The sequence below is a fragment of the Chiloscyllium plagiosum genome, unplaced genomic scaffold, assembly GCF_037043375.1.
Source record: "Chiloscyllium plagiosum isolate Xiang-an unplaced genomic scaffold, Cpla_swu_hap1 HiC_scaffold_4, whole genome shotgun sequence".
Lineage (NCBI taxonomy): Eukaryota > Metazoa > Chordata > Chondrichthyes > Orectolobiformes > Hemiscylliidae > Chiloscyllium > Chiloscyllium plagiosum.
The window spans coordinates 105,645,839-105,664,723 of record NW_028270142.1 but is presented as its reverse complement, the minus strand read 5'-3'; the positions used below and the strand labels follow the sequence as shown (position 1 = coordinate 105,664,723).

At 40.6% G+C, this 18,885-nt stretch overlaps 2 protein-coding genes across 6 annotated transcripts in view; one reads left to right on the top strand and one right to left on the bottom strand.

The window, feature by feature from the left end:
* ndufaf6 (NADH:ubiquinone oxidoreductase complex assembly factor 6) overlaps positions 1 to 14,409 on the bottom strand; it is a 32,987-nt gene extending 18,578 nt beyond the window's left edge. For 2 of the 5 annotated variants that reach the window (XM_043688032.2, XM_043688031.2), the window contains exons 1-3: positions 14,114 to 14,409; positions 9,116 to 9,215; positions 7,910 to 8,032 (exon numbers count right to left, since the gene is read on the bottom strand). In XM_043688032.2, the coding sequence (XP_043543967.2) occupies positions 7,910 to 8,032; positions 9,116 to 9,215; positions 14,114 to 14,277 (387 nt within the window). In that variant the 5' untranslated portion in view covers positions 14,278 to 14,409. The other 3 variants (XM_043688033.2, XM_087986546.1, XM_087986547.1) reach the window with 3 other exon arrangements.
* Positions 14,410 to 14,416: 7 nt separating this feature from the next.
* The window catches only part of nagpa (N-acetylglucosamine-1-phosphodiester alpha-N-acetylglucosaminidase), a 42,819-nt gene continuing 38,350 nt past the window's right edge, over positions 14,417 to 18,885 (top strand). The window contains exons 1-2 of the mRNA XM_043688028.2: positions 14,417 to 14,701; positions 16,796 to 17,275. Of these exons, the coding sequence (XP_043543963.2) occupies positions 14,592 to 14,701; positions 16,796 to 17,275 (590 nt within the window). The 5' untranslated portion in view covers positions 14,417 to 14,591. The remainder of the gene's footprint in view (positions 14,702 to 16,795; positions 17,276 to 18,885) is intronic.

Genomic DNA, 18,885 nt, shown 5'->3' with positions numbered 1-18,885 from the left:
AAATCTGTGGCAGTTGGTGTTCAAAGTATGTAAATGTGAGGTTATCTATTTTGGACTGAAAAAAGGTAGATCAGGGTACTTTGTAGATGCTATGAAGTTAAATACTATTGATGTCTAAACAGACTTTTTTTTTGGGGGGGGGGCAGGGTCATAGATTTTTAAAATGCTATAAACAAGTGCAGAAAATAATCAAGAAAGTTGATGGAATGCTTGCCTTTACATCTAAAGGACTGGAGTACAAGGATGCAGAAGTTATACTGCAGTTATATAAAACCCTGGTTAGACCCCACTTGGTGAGCAGATCTAGCTACCACACCTTAGGAAGGATATTCCAACCTTGGAGGAAGCACAACATAGATTTCCAAGAATGATACCTGGATTTCAGGGGTTATAAGGAGATTATACAGATTAGGTCTGTTTTCTCTAGAATTTAGAAGGTTACAAGGTGATCTGATTAAAATATTCAAGATATTAAAAGGAAAAGTCATGTCTGATGAAGATAAATTATTTCCACTAGTTGGGGATTTGAGAATTACTGATGTAAAAATTGGGGTCAAACTATTTAGGAGTAATGTTGGGAAGCATTTCTGCATACAAAGAGTGGTAGAGGTTTAGAACTATGTTCCTCAAATGGCAATATTTGCTAGATTCATTCTTAAATTAAAATCTAAGATAAATAACTTTGCTTAACAGAAGTTTATTAAGGGCTAAGGCCCAAAGGCAGCCATGATCTCATTGAATGGTAGAACATGCTCAAGGGGCTGAATGTCTTACTCCTCTTCCTATGTTCCTAAGTGGTAGCAAGCTGCCTTCTTGATCCATTGCAGTCCTTAGGGTGTAGGCATACCCAGTGTTGTTCAGTTCTAATATTTTCACCCAGAAAAAGTGAAGAAACAGAAATTTAGTCCCAAATAATGGTGGTGTGTGGCTTGAAAGGGAAGTTGCATTGGTGATGTTTCTGTGTATCTGCTGCACTTGATCTTCTTGATTATAAAGGTCACAGGTAATGTTGGGAAGGCATCTTTGACAGGTGCTGTCAAAGATGCCTTCCTATATTAATGTTGTGCATCTTGTAGAAAGTGCACACTGTTGTCATTTATGCTGGTGATGAAGGGAGTGAATGGTGAAAGGATTAGATGTCATGCTAATCAAGTAGGCTGTTTTGTCCTGGATGGTTTCAAGCTTCTTCAATATTGCTGGAACTGAACCTATTTAGACAAGCGAACAGTATTCCATCACACTTCTGACTTGTACCAGATAGATGGTAGACAGGCATTGGGGACTTAGGACCTGAGCACTGAATTCCCAGCCTCTGACCTGCTCTTGTAGTCACATTATTTATATGGCTTGTCCAGTTCAGTGTCTGGTCAATGGACGTAGACTGTGGAGGTATCAAAAGGACTTGGATAGATTGTAAAAGTCAGTATTTGCCCTAGTGTAGGTCAAGAAGTGATTTGATTGAAGTTTTCAAAATCACAAGGGATCTGGACAGAGTAGATAGGGAGAAATGGTTTCCTTTGGTAGAAAATTCAAGAACCAGAGGCAATGATTGAAGGCGTTTGGTAAAAGACTAAAAAAATTCATGAGGACAACTGTTTGTTAAGGATCTGGAATACACTCTCAGATAAAGTGATGGATATGGATTTGATTGTAACTTTCAAAGTGGAATTTGATGATTGTGTTTGGAAAGAACAATTGCAAGGATATAGGGAAAAAGCAGGGATAAGATGAGCTGAATTGCTCTTGCAGAGAGCTGTCACAGACATAAAAAGCCAAATGTCTCCTTCTGTTCAGTTATCATTCCATTTTAATTGTTTTAAATCTAATAGGTTGTATATTTGTTTTCCAGCTGACATGTTTTGTACACATTTAATTTGTCACATTACAATGACAATTTACCCACTGGGTAAATGAACTGGAAAAACGAACCAAATATTTCAACACTTCTTGTTTGTTCACTGCTTATTCACACTAAGTGATAATACCGCAGAAGCAATTTTGTGACTGTAATATTCACAAGCTTTTATCCTGTCAAGTTTTGTGGTTTTCATGTTTAAAGCACTATCTTTCTACTTGCCCAAATTCTAGCATTTACTCACCAGCTTTTCTACTTCCCACTACAGTTTCTATCAACTTATTACCAACCATCAATGCTTGTTTTATCCCTCTCATCATTAATGTGGAAAATAAAAGAGGCTGAAGTTAAAATGTTAACACAAGGGGAAATGAAACAGAAAATTAACATTATCCCCTTTGGGTGGTAGGTATAGGACAGATGTTAGGGGTAGGTTCTTTACTCAGCGAGTCGTGAGTTCATGGAATGCACTGCCAGTAGCAGTGGTGGACTCTCCCTCTTTATGGGCATTTAAGCGGGCATTGGATAGGCATATGGAGGATAGTGGGCTAGTGTAGGTTAGGTGGGCTTGGATCAGCGCAACATCGAGGGCCAAAGGGCCTGTACTGCGCTGTATTCTTCTATGTTCTATGTCCTAGTAGCAAGTAGCAATAGTATTTGCAGCATGACCGGAAAACTTTGAATTTGGAACTGGCGTTTCTTGTTGCCCAGGGTAAGTGGGATCGTTTTTCGCTTTTCTTTGGCTTGGGATTTTAAAACATGAAGTATACTTTTGGCAAAAAGAGCTGATTATTTATCACTGACTTGAGGGGAAGTTTCTTCTCATTTCGCCTTGAGATTCTTAACCCCTGAATGTTTTGGATCTGTCAGCATACTGAACCGAGATTAATCCATCTTTGATTTAGGGAGTCAAAGGAATGAAAAGCAAGAGGAAAAAGTTCAGTCAAAGCCCAAGATCAGCTATAATCCAACTCAATGACAAAGCAGGTTTGACTGAATGCTCCCATTTCTTATGTTCTAATGTTAAGTTCTAGCTAACCCATACACAAAAAAAAAACACATTTTGGTCTGACAAGAAATATAAATGGATAAAGTTCTGTTCAATTTTTTTTTTGCAAAACAACAAGTGGTGTTGAAGCAGATGAATCCGAAATATGTGCAGTATAGTAATTCACAGCATGATAATGTAAAGGTAAAGTTGCCATAGTTCCAGGGGACCAAAGAGCTGCTGTCTAATTAGAGAGAAATTCCTGGTGCTGAGTTTAGAAGTCTTAGACCAAGGGTGAGATTGAGAAAGCTTGGACCTTCATGGTGATCTCAGTGTGGTAACTGAACCTACAGTGTTGGCATCACTCTGTATCACATACCATCCATCCATCAACTGAGTTAATTGATCCACTGCATGCACTTGTTATAGTAATGACAGAAAATACTGAAAATACACAGAAATATTGCTGGTTAGATACAACAGTACTGATAGGAAATGATTTGCAGTATTTTGTCCCAGTGACAGTAAAGAAAAAAAAAAAGAGGATGATGAGTAGCGAGAACAGAAACATGCATGTAGCAGTATTCCCATACATCTGCTGCTGTTGTCTTTTTCAGCTAGAAAAGGTGAAAGTTTGGAAAATGCTGTTGAAAGAATCTTGGTGAGTTGCTGCAGTGCATCTTGGAAATGCTGTCACTGTACTTCTATGGTGAAGGCAGTGAATGTTGCAGGTTACCAATGTTGCTCAGCCTCACTTATTATCAGGTAGGGGCTGGATATCCTAACACAGTCCTGACTTGTGCCCAAATCGGTGTTTGATGGGTTTTGATCATAGCCTGACACCTGAGGAGAGCTAATGTTACTTATGATTTATCAGTTCAAACCATAATATCTGCACATTGATCTTGACTGCACACGTACATGAATTGCTTCAATATTTGAGGAGTTGTGAATGTTACTGAATTGTATTAAACACTGAGGAATCAGCCAATGCTCTCACTTTTGACCTTACAGTTGTTGCTGAAGCTGCTGAAAATGAATGAGACGATTGATTTCCAACAACCACAAGCATCTTAGATTAGATTAGATTACATTTGTGTGGAAACAGGCCATTCGGCCCAACAAGTCCACACCGACCCGCTGAAGCACAACCCACCCATGCCCCTACATTTACCCCTTACCTAACACTACGGGCAATTTAGCATGGCCAATTCACCTAACCTGCACATCTTTGGACTGTGGGAGGAAACCGGAGCACCCGGAGGAAACCCACGCAGACACGGGGAGAATGTGCAAACTCCACACAGTCAGTCGCCTGAGGCGGGAATTGAACCTGGGTCTCAGGCGCCGTGAGGCAGCAGTGCTAACCACTGTGCCACCGTGCCGCCAATATCTTGTTCACTGCTAGATAGGATTTCAAATTCCTGCACTGATTCTCATCAAATTCAGTGCTGCTAACCTTGATGCCCACCCAGACAATTAATGCCTTGAGGTCAAGTGTGGTCATTTTTATCTCATCTCTGTAGTTTAGATGTTTTGTCTATGTTTGGACGAAGGTTGCAATGAGGTCAAAGTGGTGTTCCTCTGGGGGAACCAAATAAAACGTGAGTCAGCAATTTACTAATCAGTAAGTTTCACTTAATAGAATGTTCTATCAATTTGCTTATAACTTAAGAGCAGACTGAGAAGGCACAGGACATTCCTGGGCAAGTTTGCACATGTCAGGTAGATTCCAATGTGGTAGCTGAACTGGAACAGCCTGGTCAATGACACAGCTAATTCTTGAGCAGATGTTTTCAGTACTATGGTCAGAATGTTGTCAGTGCCCACAGTCTTTGTGATATCCAGTGCCTTCAGCTATTTCTTTACATGGTGTGAAATGAATGGCTGAACTGTGGTAACTGAAATGCTGGGGACATCCTTGGATGTTGAGATAAATCATTCACATGGCACATCTGGCTGGATACAGTTTCCAATGCTTCAGCCTTCTGTTTTGCAATAATGAGGTCGGCTTCCCATCATTTATGATGGGGTTATTTGATATCACTTCCTCTATTTAGTTGTTTAATTGTCCATCACCATTCACAAATGGATGAGGCAGAACTGTAGAGTTTAGATTTAATCCACTGGTGGTGAGTATCTTAGCTGTTTGTTGCATGCTGCCTTTTGCTGTTTGCCATGCAAATAATCCTATTTGGTAATTTTACCAGGCTGACAATTCATTTTTAGGTATGCCTATTACTGCTCCTGGTATGCCCTCCTGTACATTTCATGGAACAATGATTGATTCCGTCAGACGATAGCAATGGCAAAGTGAGGGATGTATGTGAGGCTACAGATTGTGTTGAATGCAATTCTGCTACAGCTGATGGCCCACAGCACCTCATGCATGCCCAGTTTTGAGCGGTTAGATTCATTTGATATCTATGCGATGTAGCACTGTGTAATGTCACATAGGAAAATGAAGGGTATCCTTAATGTGACAAGATTCAAAAGGTAGTTGTCATGCTTACCATTAGCATGACGGTCAAATGCATCTATAACATATAGACTAGTGAGGATGAAGTCACGCTTATCTCACTTATTGGTACTCTCTAAAGTCAAATGTGAGGATAACCAGTCAGTAAGTTCAGCGAGTATCCAATTCAAAAAATCCAAGACAACCTCTGCTGTTAAGCAGTTTCTTTGCTTGGCTGGCAGAACACAATAGCAGGGTTGGTGTCCAAATTAAGGAAAATGAGGGGTAAAAGTTATCTTGATTTCCACTCTTGATCACTACCAAGGGATTTCTGCTGGAAATACACATATGAATAAGTTTGTGCGAAGATTTGTAGCTCGGGTGCTCGTTGTTGTGGTTCTGTTCGCCGAGCTGGAAGTTTTTGTTGCAAACGTTTTGTCCCCTGGCTAGGCGACATCATCAGTGCTTGGGAGCCTCCTGCGAAGCGCTTCTTTGATGTTTCCTCCGGTGTTTATAGTGGTCTGTCCCTGCCGCTTCCGGTTGTCAGTTTCAGCTGTCCGCTGTAGTGGTTGGTATATTGGGTCCAGGTCGATGTGTTTGTTGATGGAGTTTGTGGATGAATGCCATGCCTCTAGGAATTCCCTGGCTGTTGTCTGTCTGGCTTGCCCTATGATAGTAGTGTTGTCCCAGTCAAATTCATGTTGCTTGTTGTCTGTGTGTGTGGCTACTAAGGATAGCTGGTCGTGTTGTTTCGTGGCTAGTTGATGTTCATGTATGCGGATTGTTAGCTGTCTTCCTGTTTGTCCTATATAGTGTTTTGTGCAGTCCTTGCATGGTATTTTGTACACTACATTAGTTGTGCTCATGTTGGGTATCGGGTCCTTCGTTCTGGTGAGTTGTTGTCTGAGCGTGGCTGTTGGTTTGTGTGCCGTTATGAGTTCTAGGGGTCGCAGTAGTCTGGCTGTCAGTTCTGAGATGCTCCTGATGTATGGTAGTGTGGCTAGTTCTTTTGGTTGTGGTATGTCCTCGTTCCATGATCTTTCTCTTAGGCATCTGTTGATGAAGATGCGCGGGTATCCGTTTTTGGCGAATATCTTGTATAGGTGTTCCTCTTCTTCTTTTTGCAGTTCTGGTGTACTGCAGTGTGTTGTGGCCCTTTTGAATAGTGTCCTGATGCAGCTTCGTTTGTGTGTGTTGGAGTGGTTACTTCTATAGTTTAGGACTTGGTCTGTGTGTGTGGCTTTCCTGTATACCCTTGTAGTGAATTCTCCGTTCGGTGTTCTCTGTACCATCATGTCTAGGAATGGGAGTTGGCTATCCTTTTCTTCTTCTCTCGTGAATCGGATTCCTGTGAGTTGATGATCCGGTGTGTTTTTTCTATTTCCGTGTTTTTAATGATTACAAACGTGTCATCGACATATCTGACCCAGAGTTTGGGTTGAATTTGTGGTAGGACTGTTTGTTCTAACCTTTGCATAACTGCCTCTGCTATGAGTCCCGAGATTGGTGATCCCATGGGTGTTCCGTTGATTTGTTCGTATATCTGGTTGTTGAATGTGAAGTGTGTTGTGAGGCACAAGTCCAGTAGTTTAAGTATGCCGTCTTTGTTGATAGGTTCAGCGTCCTGTTTTCTGTTCTGTATGTCCAGTAGGTTGGCTATTGTTTCTCTGGCTAAGGTTTTGTCAATCGAAGTGAACAGTGCCATCACGTCGAATGATATCATGGTTTCTTCTTTGTCTATGTGTATGTTTCAGATGATCTCCAGGATAAGGATAGCCAACTCCCATTCCTAGACGTGATGGTACAGAGAACACCGAATGGAGAATTCACTACAAGGGTATACAGGAAAGCCACACACACAGACCAAGTCCTAAACTATAAAAGTAACCACCCCAACACACACAAACGAAGCTACATCAGGATCCTTATTAGCCACACACGCAGACAACAAGCAACATGAATTCGACTGGAACAACACTACTATCAAAGGCCAAGTCAGACAGACAACAGCCAGGGAATTCCTAGAGGCATGGCATTCATCCACAAACTCCATCAACAAACACATCGACCTGGACACAATATACCAACCACTACAGCGGACAGCTGAAACTGACAACCGGAAGCGGCAGGGACAGACCACTATTAACACCGGAGGAAACATCAAAGAAGCGCTTCGCAGGAGGCTCCCAAGCACTGATGATGTCGCCTAGCCAGGGGACGAAACGTTTGCAACAAAAACTTCCAGCTCGGCGAACAGAACCACAACACATATGAATAGCCAAGGACAGTAGAGGACAAGAACTCAATAGTGATAATTTCTATTATACAAAGTTCTGCCAGTATTTGATTCATTAAGGTTAACATATTGATAATGGTCATTTGAATAAGGTGCCAAAGAGTAAGCAGTACCCATAGAACAATATTGCTGAGAATATTTCAGTACTCTTCTTTCCTTATGGCTTATTTGCTGAGCAACCTGCTCCAAAATCTCTGCCACAGATTCCAGTGGAATTTAGCAAGAACATTTTTACATGAAACTTTAGTTTCATGACTTCCACATTATAATTCAGATGCCTGAAGATCAAATAATCTTTTAAAGCTGATTTACCTTCCACAGTTCGATGGCAATGGGTTGATGGGGAGGGTTATCACTGTAAATATCTTCAATCACTTGCCTCCAAAACTGCATCCTCATCAGACCTATTGTCTTCTGAGATACTAAATCTTGAACCTTATAAAAAAAATACCAAGGCACAAAGTGAGAAAATAGAATTAAGATTATGTATTAGCTAAAATAGCCATGTTCTTGACTCATACTGTAATGAATTATAATTTCCTATATTTTTGCACACAATGTCAAGATCAAGTACAATCCACTTCAAAAAGCTAAGATGATGAGGAATAATTAAGCTGAAGCAGAGGGATGGATATGCGAAGTCCATACAAAATAGCTCAGCCTGGGACAAAGAGTTAACTTCTGTGAAAAAATGGAAATAGTTGTTGAGATCTTGAAGCATGATTTGACAATCAGGTCAGATTTTAAAAATGGATAGCTCTAATCTGAATTGGCAAGGTGATTTCATTTCTGAACTGCACCACTCAATTACAATAGCATTCTTACATTGAACTTGGATTTCTAGAAGGCACTTGATCAGGTTCCACATAAAAGGTTAATGCACAAAATAGAAGCTCATGGTATAGGGAGTACATATTAGCATGGTTAGAAAATTAGCTGGTGAGCAGAAAATAGGGGGAAACACATCGAAAATTATTTTTCTGATGAGCTGAATGTGCTGTGTTGAGTCCGACAGGAATCTGTGCTGGGGTCACAACTTTTTACAATTTACATCAAGAGGGGAGAAAAGGTATGGGTAGTTAAATTTGAAGTCAACACAAAGCAAGAAAGGTAGGAAAGTATGTTGGGAAGTAAAGAGGAGTTTTCAGACGGTTATAGATTAGTTAAGTAGGCAAAAATCTGACGATTTGCTGGTAAAATGTTCGTGGCTTTCTTCAAGCAAGAAAAGAAAATAAAGAAAAATGCCTTTCATGACCACATCTTATCCAAAGCATAATACAATCTAAGAAGAACATCTAAAGCGTAGTCAATGTTAAAATGGTGTTAACCTTACTTATGCACAATAATCATTTCAAAACAGAAGTGTTGGATATTTAGATATGTTGCATTTCATATTATCTGGAGATATTCAGCTTACATGATGACAGAATTTTCTAATTCATGTCATAACGTGAATAAAAGGTGAGAATCATTAATTTACAAACCACACACTTGTAAGAGGTCGATGAGAATACTTACCTGAGCCAATTCCACATTGAATGCTCTTAATGCAAACACTGAGCTACGGAATTCTGCAGGAAGCAGCAGAGAAGACAGGAAACCTTCATAATCTCGATTTCTATGTGGAAGAAGAGCACTGACATATAAGGACAGGCTTTGCTTATTTTCGTTCAGAATATAAATACTGGCTGCACCAAACACAGCAAGACACCTGAGGACATGAATAAAATTAAAGCAAAGTACTGCAACTTCTGGAAATTTGAAGTATTAACGGAATGTACTGGAGAAACGTAGCAGGTCTGGTAAGATCTGAGTAGAGAGAAATAAAGTTCATAAGACTATAAGACAGGAGTGGAAGTAAGGCCATTCGGCCCATTGAGTTCACTCCGCCATTCAATCATGGCTGATGGGCATTTCAACTCCACTTACTCGCACTCTCCAGATAGCCCTTAATTCCTTGCGAGATCTAGAATTTATCAATCTCTGCCTTGAAGACATTTAATGTCCCAGCCTCCACTGTGCTCCATGGCAATGAATTCCACAGGCCCATTACTCTTTGGCTGAAGAAATGACTGCTCATTTCCATTCTAACTTGACCCCCTCTAATTCTAAGGCTATGTCCATGGATCCTAGTCTCCCCACCTAACGGAAACAAATTCCCAGCATCCACCCTTTCTAAGCCATGCATTATCTTGTAAGTAAATGTAAGTCTTCTTCAGAACTGACTTGACCAGAAGTCTAACTCTGTCGTCAATTTTACTGATGTGATCGCAAGATTTGCTAGTGAGAAATAATATATCAAAAGTTCCAAACAATTGTCATCGGTCAGGCTATTTCTGTATGCTTCAGAGCAAAACTCAGCTCATATTACAATATGATGTAAATTCAATTTAAGAAATCCTAAGCCAGAAAATTCTAAACAAAAAGACTAGGGTTGAAATACTCTACAGTATTTAAAGAGAACATCATGATATGGCTTCAGATGAGAAAATGTCATCAAGATCATACCTGCTATTCCATTTCAAAACAATACTGAAATCCCCAAACCCAATCTTTCTCACTATGAAATCCAGGAAGTGGGGAAAAAAATTACAATTTGATGAAGTTTCTCAGAATTTCTTGTTAATTTCTTCAAAAGTAAATCAGATCAGAACAAAAATAAGCCAGTAAATTAATAAGGACAATTAACAACTTTCGAGCCATTATTCATCAAATGCAGACTATAATTAATTCTACTGTCCAAGAACCAATTTTATTTGTAAAAGTAAATTGTGCATCCTAACCTCTGTTAGCCACCTGTTCACTTGGAGATCTGTTTCAATACAATTAAAATTTCAAGGATCTCTCACACTTCTCTCATGTATGGGTCCTCATGTAGCACAGCGAAGCAGGCAATGATCAATTGCACATAAAGCCTAGATTTTAATATTTAAGCAAAATTATGAACCATGGTGGAACGGTAGCTCAGTGGTTAGCACTGCTGCCTCACAGCACTAGAGACCCAGGTTCGATTCCAGCCTTGGGCGATTGTCTGTGTGGTGTTTGCACTTTCTTCCCATGTCTGCATGGGTTTCTTCTGGGTGCTCCGGTTTCCTCCCACAATCTAAAGATGTGTAGGTTAGGTGAATTGGCCATGCTGAATTGCCTATAGTGTTCAGGGATCTGTAGGTTAGGTGCATTGGTCAGGAGTAAGTGTCGAGTAATGGGTGTGGGTGGGTTACTCTTCGGAGGGTTGGTGTGGACTTGTTTCCACACTATAGAGATTCCATGACAGTGGCAGTAAAGAACAAAATAACTAATTACATTTTAGCAAGTATCTTTTCACTCTCAGCTGTTATTTCCAACCTTTTCAATTATTACTGAACCATTTTCTGTTATTTATTCTGCCAGTCTAAACTGCCTTTAAAGCTATCTTAAAGCTTCACCATCTTGCCCTGGACATTTTTGCATTGTGAACAATTCCTGACAATCTGTACTGGATAGCAGACATAGATCTCTGAAATCATAAGTTTCCACATACGATTATCCTTCAACTGTGACGCTGGTGACATAAAATTTATTCACAACACTGTGCAAAGTACATATGCAAGCACATTCTTATTTGATGAGAAAAAGATAGATATTGAATGACTAGTGCATGTTAGTTGTAATCTGTGTGCTTAGTGTTATAAACTCAGTGATTTGGTGGGGAAAAGACTGCAGTGGTGAAACTTTTCAACATCAAAGAGTCTCTTTTTATTTGACAATCACCATATAATTGTGCTCTCTGGTAATCAACATCACCATTGAAAGCAGGTTTCCTTATTTACTCTGTAAAAACCCTGCATAGTTTTGAACATCTGCAACAAATGTCCCTTTAACTTTCCCAGTTCCAAACAGGGCAATCTCAACTTCTCCAGTTTTTCCACATAAGTGAAGTTCATCATTCTGAAGCAGTTTATGACAAATCCATTTTAACAATTTGGCATCCTGCTTAAAATGCAGCGCACAGACTGAATACATTACCCCATTTGATACTTCAAATTTACTTTTAAAGGGCAAGGATCCAGTATTTATTTTTAAAAGTCACCTTAATTTGAATGCTATTCTCAAAGATTTATGCACATATATATTCAAGTCTCATCCTTTAAAACTTTACTATTTAGTATTGCATCTTTCAATCTTCCTGATAAATATGTAGTACTGGTGCTTCTCAATTCCTTGCAATAAATGTCATCTGCCATACACCTGCCTTCTATGTCCTGCTCGAATCCATTCCAGCAAAACTTTAATATACTGGCACCTATGGGACCAGCAGTGGGCCGGTTAATCAAATATTCTGGTTGATCTAGAGGCCCACATAATCAATGTTAAAAAACCATATAAGTAATAGAAACATAATGCAAGGGGTATATACATCACTGTTACACTTTATTTACAGCATAAATTACTTAAATAATAGTGCAACTTTGCCTTGAATAATACTTACCAGCAGAGAGCTTTCTCACTCCACCATCAGCTGACTACTTGAACATCATGGAGACCATGATAATACAGTATACTTCTGGTGTTTCAGGTATATAATTTTTGACGGTTTATCAAAACTGCCGGTCATTAAGTGGCAGTCAAAACAAGGTTTGTTATACTATCTACCTCATCATTCAACCAAATTTCCAAGTCTGTGTTCTGGAAGCTTTGAAATTGTATCCTATTTACACATTAAAGATCCTTTAAACTGTTAATTTAAAAGGATCCATGCAAAAGAATGACGACCATATTTGTCACTGGAAAAATTACAGCCTTGCAAACACCTCTATGCTCCAGTCTGTCAAAACAGGCCAAATGTTTGTCACTCAATACTTAAAAATTTAAACTCTACATACACACAATCCCAAAAATATAAGAAATTGCTGTCTCATACATTATCCAAAGATGTGAATTATTTCCTCCAAATCTTCATTTAGCTTTGTTCTCAATTGTATAAGCATTTGCAATCTGTCATATACACTTTCCTTGCTTTCATGTTACTCTGTCTGTTTCATCACTAGGAAGCTACAGATTCTTTTGTTCCAACTTTCTATCCTGTGGGCCTATATTGTGTGGACTTTAGAAAAACGAAAGGCGATCTTATTGAAACATGCAAAATTCTGAAGGTTTGGCAGTACCTGTGGATAGGGGAAAAACAGTGAACATTTTGAGTGCAATATGACTTTTCTTTCTACGATTCTGAAGAGGTTTGACAAGATCGAGTCTGAAAACTTGTTTCCACAGGGTGGGAAATCTTGAACATTGAATCACTGCCTCAGTGTAGGGGGCTAATCGTTTAGAATGCAGATGAGAACAGATGCGTTCACTGACAGAGTAAATGTTTGGAATTTTCTATCAAAATGTTGTGGACCCTTCACTGTTGAGGATGTCAACATCGAGACAGATTGTTTTTAAGCTTTCTAGGAATCAAGAAATCAGGACAGCTGTCAAGAAAGCAGAATTGAGGTGAAAAATCAACAGACACTATTGAATGGTGGAGCAGAATCAGGAGACACATGGAAAAATACAATATTGGGTGATAGCACTTATAACAGCAAAGATACTATCATCGTGGAAAGTCTTCAGGGACTGTTTCCATTGGAGGGGCAAAGGAAGGTGGATTAAACAATCTCTTGTGCTGAATTTTGTTGTGAATCTAGATAACAAAGAAATGTTTCAAGTAATGTATACTGGGTTGAGTTTAAACAGAATCAGGATGCAGGAGAGGCAACGACCCTCTTAATTATTAATCCAGAGATGCAGGTAATGTTCTATTGGCCTGGCTTTGGTTTCTACCACTGCAGATGATAGAATTTGACCTCAATAAAATTAAGAATTGTTGTTGATTGTCAGAGGAAAAAAAATCTGGTTCACCCACCTATCCTACACATGACTCCCGACCTACAGCAATGTGGGTGACTCTTAACTGCCCTCTGGACAATCAGGGATAGGCATTAAAATGGCCAGTGACAACCACATCCTTGCAAATGAATTAAAAAGTGGCAGCCTAATCATTTTGACAAAGGTTTTGCCAGATCACTCAGTCCCAGTACATTTACAACTACAAATAAAATCAGAAGTTGCTGGGAAAGCTCAGCAGGTCTGGCAACACTCTGTGAAGAGAATTCAGTGTTAACATTTTGGGTCCAGCGACCCTTCCTCAGCACATTTACACCTCGTACACAAGTGCAGTGCAGGTGTTGTTGTAATGAAGATACTTGTTAGGGTAGTGTGGATAAGGAGACTACAGAGGAGTTTCTTGTTGTTGTTGTAGTACAATATAGATGCTAGCATTCATTACCATTCTGAATTGCCCTTGAGAAGGTGGCGGTGATCCACAATCCACTATTTGAATCACAGCAGTGTTGACAGCGGCTGTCCAAACATTTCGGGCTTTTGCCCGAAACGTCGACTCTCCTGCGCCTCGGATGCTGCCTGACCTGCTGTGCTTTTCCAGCGCCTCACTCTTGACTCTGATCTGCAGTCCTCACTTTCACCTAACACACTAACCTGACAAGCTGTATGCAGTACTGTTGATGGTGATGGCCGGGGACCGTTACCCCAGTGTTAGCCGCGCGCACCCTCTCCGCCAGAAGCACATTATGACCCTTTATGAGTAAAACATTCCTCAAGGCGCGCGTGCATCGAGCACCCGCGACCGCAGCTGACACCATGTCCAAAGCTACGCATGCGCCCACCACTTCCCGCTATGAGAAGTGCACCGATGAAAGCGGTCCCCGCCAGTCGACTCTGGCGATCAATCCGTCCGGAGTATCGGTGCTTTTAAAGCGTCACCCGATTTTGAAAGTTAGTATTATAAACGAAATGGTCATTGGGTTTTCTCCTGTCAAGTTTTAGGGAGGATTTTAAATTCGATTTAAGGGTGTTGAGATCACATGACCACAAGGAGGTGGAGGAGGTGAGGCGAGAGGACGGCTAGTTTCACGTGACCCTGGAGACGATGGTGATGGGGTCATGAAGCGTGCGAATGGCGGTTGGTGGCCGCAGCGTTGCCTGGCGCTGGATTTATGGCTGGTCTGTGAGGCTAGCTGTCGATTTTCTGTTGCTTTTTCAGTCCAGCGGGGTTGTTAGTAGTAGGTATGTTCTTATCCGCCTTTTTGTTTGATCCTTCTTAATCTCTTTAACTTTTCTGAAGTGGAAGGGTCAGCGCTGCATTTTGCGGCTGAAGTTCCTGGAGGGGTAGTCGGTTCCACAACGAGTAGTTCGCTTCCTCAAATTTCTTAATGTCTTGGCTCAAGTTGAAAAAGTCTGGGGGGGGGAGGGGCTGCTGGATCTGAGATAATAAACATGGGCAATGGGGCATTTTGGAGTATCGAGTTGGGAGGAACTGAAAACTTATGGTAAATTCCTCCTTACACGGAAGGCAGATGTACAAATGTCCGTGATACGAATTGAGAAATCTTCCATTTTTTTCCTGAGCAACCAGTTCAGAGACACGTACCTCTACAAGGCTTTGAAACTTGATAGGAGAAAGTGAGGACTGCAGATACTGGAGATCAGAGCTGGAAAAGCGCAGGTCAGGCAGCATCCAAGGAGCAAGAGAATCGACGTTTCGGGCATGAGCCCTTCTTCAGGAATTAGGAAAGTGTGCCCAGTAGGCTAAGATAAAAGGTAGGGGGAGGGGCGTTGGAAATGCGATAGGTGGAAGGAGATCAAGGTGAGGGTGATAGGCTGGAGTGGGGGTGGGGCGGAGAGGTCAGGAAGGAGATTGCAGGTTAGGAAGGCGGTGCTGAGTTCGAGGGATTTGACTGAGACAAGTTGGAGGGAGGGGAAATGAGGAAACTGGAGAAATCTGAGTTCATCCCTTGTGGTTGGAGGGTTCCTAGGCGGATGATGGCGGAGGGTTCCTCCAGCCGCTGTGTTGCTATGGTCTGGCGATGGAGGAATCCAAGGACCTGCATGTCCTTGGTGGAGTGGGAGGGGGAGTTGAATTGTTGAGCCATGGGGTGGTTGGGTTGGTTCGTCCGGGTGTTCCAGAGGTGTTCTCTGAAACGTTCTGCAAGTAGGCGGCCTGTCTCCCCAATATAGAGGAGGCCACATCAGGTGCAGCGGATGCAGTAAATGATGTGTGTGGAGGTGCAGGTGAATTTGTAGCGGATATGGAAGGATCCCTTGGGGCTTGATCCCTTTGAAACTTGATACTTAAGACCGTATAGGCACTGGCAAGTAGTACCTCGAAACTAATTATGTCCCATTCGAATACAAGTTGCGCCCAGTTGTACAACTCTTAAACCTTAATGGTGAGTTGTGATGTTTGTTTCTTTGGAGTTCCTGTTAGTTCTGGCTGTACTCATTTTCCAGCCATCCCTTTGGGGTGGCATGGTGGCTCAGTGGTTAGCACTGCTGCCTCACAATGTCAGGAACCCAGGTTCAATTCCAGTCTTGGGTGACTGTGTGGAGTTTGCACATTCTTCCCGTGTCTGCGTGGGTTTCCTCCCACATCAAAATTTATAACTCATCAAGAGCTACTATGACTACTAGTTTGGTGAGCCTAATAACAAAGTCAGAAGAATGTGGTTAGAGGATGTGCAGACAGTAAAACTGGAAGTATTGTTCTGTATCAAACTCAGCTTGTTTTACCATTTTTTTCCAAACCGGTTCCTGTCTGTCAATTGGCCATAGATGAGGCTTGCTGTCAAATGGAAAATGTTGAGAGTATTCAGAGCCTTTCTCAGGAAAGATTCTGGCTTTCAAGTTTTCGGATGTGGGTTCAAAACGTTTGTAATTTCTAAACTTTGAACTGAGGGTCTTATGTGGGTGAACGTGTTTGTCTAGCGCTCCTGGGTAGCATTCCTATTTATGCTGGCCCAAAAGCCATGCTGAAAACAGATTTTTCTGGAAGCATTCAGATACAATTAATTCTGTTTGCCTGTGTTTCCTGAGGCCCAAAAAAACTATGCATGTGAGTCTCCTTAAAATGTTTGTCACCAATCTGCCTCTGATTAGCAAATTTGTCTATCTTGCATAAAATTGGAAGTTTGAGAGTTTCTCATTGTCAAAGTTTTGAACCCCTTTACCCAGTCAGGAATAAAAAATCTTTTCATTATATGCTAAATGTCTTGTTTTAAAAATATAACAGGTTGTAGTGTTTTATCTTTTGCTCTTTACTTGTTTTCAATTCATTTTGTTTTTGTTCCTGGTTTTTGACAATCTTGTATGCTCCTTTTGCAGGTCACCTTTAAATGATCTATTTCCATACCATCCCTTGGAGCATGGATCTCAACATACTCACAGATATGTCAGAGATTGTCAGCCTATAGTTTTTGGAAATGTGACACATGAAACTTGGCCTGCTGATAAATCTACAAACCTCCCTGTAACTAGAACTACTGTATTTGTTTCAAACTTTCCAATTGATGGAGGAAAGCTTAAAGCTGTTACTGGCCACCTCACATTTGTGAATAATCCTTTGAGAACTGTCTCAGTTTTAGAACCATTAAAATCAGGTGGATGCAGTGAGTCTTATAGAGCAACAGTACAGGAAACTATAAAATCCAAAACGTGTTTGGTGGCTCAGAATGGTGGATTTTTTGACATGGACACAGGACGTTGCTTGGGTGCAGTAGTGAGTAATGGAAAACTGGTACAAGATGGAAAAGGCATTCAAAATGCACAATTTGGGATTAAGAAGGATGGCACATTAGTATTTGGGTAAGAATATAAATAAATATATATACTTGGTGATATTATTGCAGTGATGATTATATCTAAGAAATTAGTCCTAATTTGTAGAATTAAAATTTACTTGACTTTCCCATTTGTAAACTAATTAAAATTCAATTTAGAATGTCTGGCTTACTTACAAGCTTCTTGCATTTCTTTAATGCAATAATTAGCCATAATGCAACATGGTTGCCACACCATTAGGGTAGCATAGTGGCTCAGTGGTTAACACTGCTGCTCACAGCACCAGGGACCTGGAGTCGATTCTACCCTTGGACAACTATCTCTATGGAGTTTGCATGTTTACCCTGTCTTTGTGGGTTTCCTCCGAAAGCTTAGGTGGATTGGCCAGGCTAAATTGCCAGTTATGTCCAGGGATGTATAGGCCAGGTGATTAGCTATGGGAAATGCAGTGTTACAGGGATGGGGTGAGTCTGGAGAGGTGCTTTTCAGAGGGTTGGTTAGGACTCTGGGCCAAATGGCCTGCTCCCACATTATAGGGATTCTGATTCTACGAAGTGATATCACCTGGCAATGTCAATAAAGGCTGCACCAAGTGTCTGTATGTGCTGACACATTCAGCGAGAAGTAACGTCATCAGTGCATGTGCCACTGCTGAGAGAACCAGGGAAGTGAGGTGAAGTTGGAAACCTGGCTCAAAAGGGGCAATGGCTGAATTGGGTTGGGATATAATTTTTGAATCCTGCACTGGCATCTTTAGACAGTTGTTTCCCATCTCTTGTTAATGCATCAGCTTTATTTCTGCTTTGTGCCACATTCAGGTGATCTTCAGAGGATATTCTGCCTTTTTCAACACAATTATGTGTAATATTATGTACTTAAATATGCTTATCAATAAACTGAACTTAAGTACATTGGGCAATCTTTATATACGTGAAAGAGCTTTACTGCCGTTAAAATCTTTCCATGCTCATTTTTTTTCTTGTGTGCAACTGATATGGCAGATTGTATGCCAGTGTCTTGGTATTGAAGCTAACTGTATATGCTTTAATTTATTTTATGGCCCTCAAACGGTCAAACCATCCAGTTTCAGAAAGAAATAAAATCTTTTAAAATTGATGTTTTACAGATATTTGTAATGAAAGCATTGACTTTAGCTTTTACAGGTAACAATGAATGATTTGGCTTATTTTATTTTTATCATAAAATCTACTTCAATAACTTCAGAAGTAAAAGAACAGGAATGTCATTAAGCCTCTGAAACGTGTGATTAAATTGTGTGATGGCACTGTGCTTTAAAGGGATTTGTTCTGTGCTATTTCTCTTGTGGAGAGGTGTTGTCAGTAGTGTTGAAATGTCTGTGTTTGTTTAGACTTGTTTTATTTTGGTCTCCTTGGGACTGGAGGTAATACATGAGAAACTGTTTTGCTGAACTTGCCTTTGCTAAGGGTGTGTATAATAAAGGAAAATAAAAGTATTTCTCTCTGCAGAGATTCACTTTGGGATAACAGGAGGGTGGGGAGTTAGGGGTAGAGAATGCAGTTGGATCAAGAATCTAACATGATGACTTTCAATAACTGTTCCATCATTGTGAGAAGGTTTGTCTCTCAATGTTTTACGATGCCAAGCAGCCACCT